Source organism: Phaethon lepturus, unplaced genomic scaffold (assembly GCF_000687285.1).
Source record: "Phaethon lepturus isolate BGI_N335 unplaced genomic scaffold, ASM68728v1 scaffold6506, whole genome shotgun sequence".
NCBI lineage: Eukaryota > Metazoa > Chordata > Aves > Phaethontiformes > Phaethontidae > Phaethon > Phaethon lepturus.
The window spans coordinates 16,646-20,400 of NW_010543992.1; the positions used below are offsets into that span (position 1 = coordinate 16,646).

General features: G+C 35.6%; 1 protein-coding gene across 1 annotated transcript in view; it reads left to right on the top strand.

Moving 5' to 3' along the window:
- The window catches only part of CALCRL (calcitonin receptor-like), a 27,255-nt gene that overhangs the window by 6,693 nt on the left and 16,807 nt on the right, over positions 1-3,755 (top strand). The window contains exon 5 of the mRNA XM_010288521.1: positions 298-389. Within this exon, the coding sequence (XP_010286823.1) occupies positions 298-389 (92 nt within the window). The remainder of the gene's footprint in view (positions 1-297; positions 390-3,755) is intronic.

The window sequence follows — 3,755 nt, forward strand, 5'->3', positions numbered from 1 at the left end:
AATGCACCCAGTGCAGTAGCATAAATAGCCAGTTTTTTGTAAATACTCAGGAGAAAAATAACGGTATACAATATAAACCTAATGTTTTAACTGGTAAGAGGTAAGTTCTAGTAATGATTTCCGTTAGTAAGATGTTGATTTGCAGAATTCTGGACTTGATTCATCACTATCCATAATGGTTTTATTTTCTTAATCCTCACATAGTCATTTTCTACGCAGAAGAGATGTAAAAGTATGTGCTTTATCAACAGTAGTTCTGTATGCATCACAGGTGCTTGGTTTGTTCTTGTATTGCAGACTGCTCTGAATTTGTATTATTTGGCCATCATCGGACATGGTCTTTCAATTGCATCGCTTCTGATTTCTCTTGGCATATTCTTTTATTTTAAGTAAGTATATTTAAAATCCTTTACCTAAGTATCAGTGTTTGCAAACAATTGTAGTTCCAATACTTTGAAACACCAGCATACCAATGGAATTAGATGGAGCAAGAGGGTGAAGAAAGTCAGTTTATTGGTTTGGCATTGAACATTATATTCTAGTAAAATTTTAGGTTTCTTTTCTCAGAAACCTAAAATCCTAAATCTGCAAAGCAAAAACTGTAGAGTATATTGAAAATAGGACAAAATTTGTTTGTTTGTTTTGGATTTTTGGTTGTGGTTTTTTTTTTTTTTTTAAATAATAAGCTACAGTGTGGCTATGCCAAGCATCAACCAAACTGAAGAGCAAATGGAAACCAAAATACTGATGACATGTGATAGATGCAGTAACATTACAAAGTAGGTTGCCAGAAAATATGATAAACTGTAAAGAAAGTAAGGCTAAGAGCTACAGTAGGAATGGGAATAACAAAAATAAACATCTTTTTTTATTCACTGTATTATGTCTATGACAGTTATGTCATATCCACTAACAGCTGTTATGTTACCTTTTTGAAAGAAAGTTTGAGCAGTGTATCACCACTGTCACAACTTGTAATATAATGCACAGGTCTTTTAAAATGAGTCTTCTTATTACTTCACTTACTTTTCTTCCCTGTGACAGACTTTTTTTTTTTTAGAATTTGAGACTTAGTAGAAAGGTGAAACCAGGAGTGTTGCCATATGAGCAGAGCTGAGAGAGACGAGTTGTTATCTCCAGCAAATGCTGCACTGTACAGTGTTGGCTTTCCTTGTTAGCTGGCACTAGTTTAATCATTTCTGCATACTTTTTCATTGGATAATACAGATCTGCTCTACTGTCTTACCTATTTCTTACCACTATACCCTACTGTCTCGCTGCATCTTTTATTTTTTCCTAACACTTAAATATGAATAGCACATGCACCAGAAACTGTGGGGCTAGCTCAGATTTTGCTTTTCTCATGATTGGGACTTTGATTAGGTAGGGGTAGCAGATATGTGATTAAAAATTATCTTTTTTGGTCACATCTGGCTGAATATAGTGTTTCCAATTATTGTCCCAGGTTCTGGGCCAACATTTCCCAAATCCCCAACAAACCAGTGTGTTTCAACTTTGTTGCCTCTCTTTATGAAATGTAATATTCAAGATGACTTTTCATCTTTTCCTGACTTCTTTTCATGAGGACAAACCAAAACATTTGTGTGTTTTAATCAATTTATTTGCATATGACTTGTAAAAACAATGCTTACCATTTCCATCTTCACTTTCCCTCCACAAAATCAACATGTGAAATGGCTCTGAGGCCTTATAAGAAGCTTGGTTATGCATAAAAAAGGGCCATGCTGTTGCTTTAATTGTCACAAAAAGTTTAACAGACTAAATACCTAATGTGACCGGAAAAATGCTTTGACCTAGACTTCTCAGCAGAAAACAAAAAGATTTGGAATACAACATGGTTTTAAAAGTTCAGAGACAGTACAGCGGGATTTTTCTATACTATAATATGAAAACCAAGCCAATTTCATCCTGGCTTGTAGCATTTACTGCAAAAGCAGGTGATCTGCTTTGCTACCATTGTAACTATGTCATGTTTGTCTAACCCTCCAGGAATTTTTTTCTTCCTCTGGTAGAAGGATCATCTCTCCTTGGACAACCACATGGAATTAATCCAGACCCACAAACCACAATTTCTAGAATGTGGTTATGTTGGGATATAAAAGGAAATTACAAAATTTAAAGGAAGCTAAAGAAAGTCCTCTACAAGTTCTTCTCTTGGGATGTACAGTTCCTCTAAAGTATTTTTAGTACCAGAAGGGTATTTAAGGATCTAGATTAATACCAGGATGTATTATGTATCGGCTGAAGCTTGTATAATTATTCATAGCTTTAACAGGTGGACTTTTTTTTTTTTTTTGCTATTGTGTGGGGGTGCCTTTGAATTCGTCATCTTTCCAAAGAATTTATTCTGTTAGTTGATCGATAGTTTCCAGACGACGTTTGCTGGATTGCTGACCATCAGAATATCTTTAGGTTTGCCTAGAAAGGTGTTACTTCTCTCCACTTTTTTCCAAATGTCTCCTTTTTCTTTTTTTTTAGTATCTTCAACTTTTCATGATTAAAATGTTTTTGTGCATTCTATTTTTTCATTTGAAATTCTTTTTTTTCTTCAGAAAATTGGAAATACTTGTCCAGTTTGTGTCTTGTGTTCCCCAAGTGGATTGGAGTTCTTGGTTTAATAGCATAAAATGGACTATAAACTTGGAACTCCCATCTTCCTCTCTGAAAAGTCATCTATGACACATGGAAGTAACTTCTTGCAGTTGCTCTGCTTTCTCTCATTCTGCTACATAGTCTAAGTCATGCATGTGTTTATTATAAATCTTCTGTTTAAATAGTTGTACGGTTTTCATAAAGAAAAACAAGGCAAGAGAAAACTTAAAAGAACAGCGAATTCTGAGAAAGAGGAGCTATAATTTGGAAGATGCACCTCAACCCCAAACAAAAAAAAAACCCCAAACAAAAACATCCCCCACCTGAAATAAAGAAGTTGTTGATGAAGCATCATGTCAAATCACACGACAGCCCTCACAGAAGATGGCACTATGCTTAAAGAGTGGGCAAACAACTGGTTGATAGATTGATAGAGAGATAGGAGGCTCCTAAGTAGCTTTAAGTGAATTTCAGCTGAATAGATAATTCCCCTTAGATACATATATGCATCTCACTGGTTGGATTTTGCAGTATTTAATACCTTAAAAGATTAGATCCCAAACACATCTGGGGTCTTTTGAAAATGCTACCTTTTTTCTTTTTGAGATATATTGGAGAAATGAGTTTTCCCCTAATGCGCAAGACATACAGGAGTCAAAATAGGAAGGGAAATAGGTAATTTAGCAGGAAGTCTGTTTTTATTTTACTGCACATGGTTTAATCCAGGGTAGGTCATTCAAGTGTTCTTAGATCATAATTATGAGAATTAAGCGATTAAAGGATATTATGTCATTAAGAAAAACAGTCAGAAAAAGGAATAAAGGAAGGGTAACAGAAGCGGGAGGGTGGGGAGGCTTAGGAAAAAATCCTTTTATTGCCAAAAGCAGTCTTCATTTTTAAATGTCATCAGTCTTGCTTTCTTGTTTCTTGTCTGGTGATCCCTGCAATGCTTTTATGCATGGATGGAGGTGGGTGTGGATGGGTGTGTTGAATATTCAACAGGAACAGCTGCTGGATGACCCTGAGAGATGGCCCCATTAGCTGAACGTGCTCTTCCTTGCCTGTGCATTGAATCTTAACAATAAGCAGACAAAATTCCAGAGTTCTTCAGGGCTTGTTTACACAAAGCCCCTAGCAGGAAT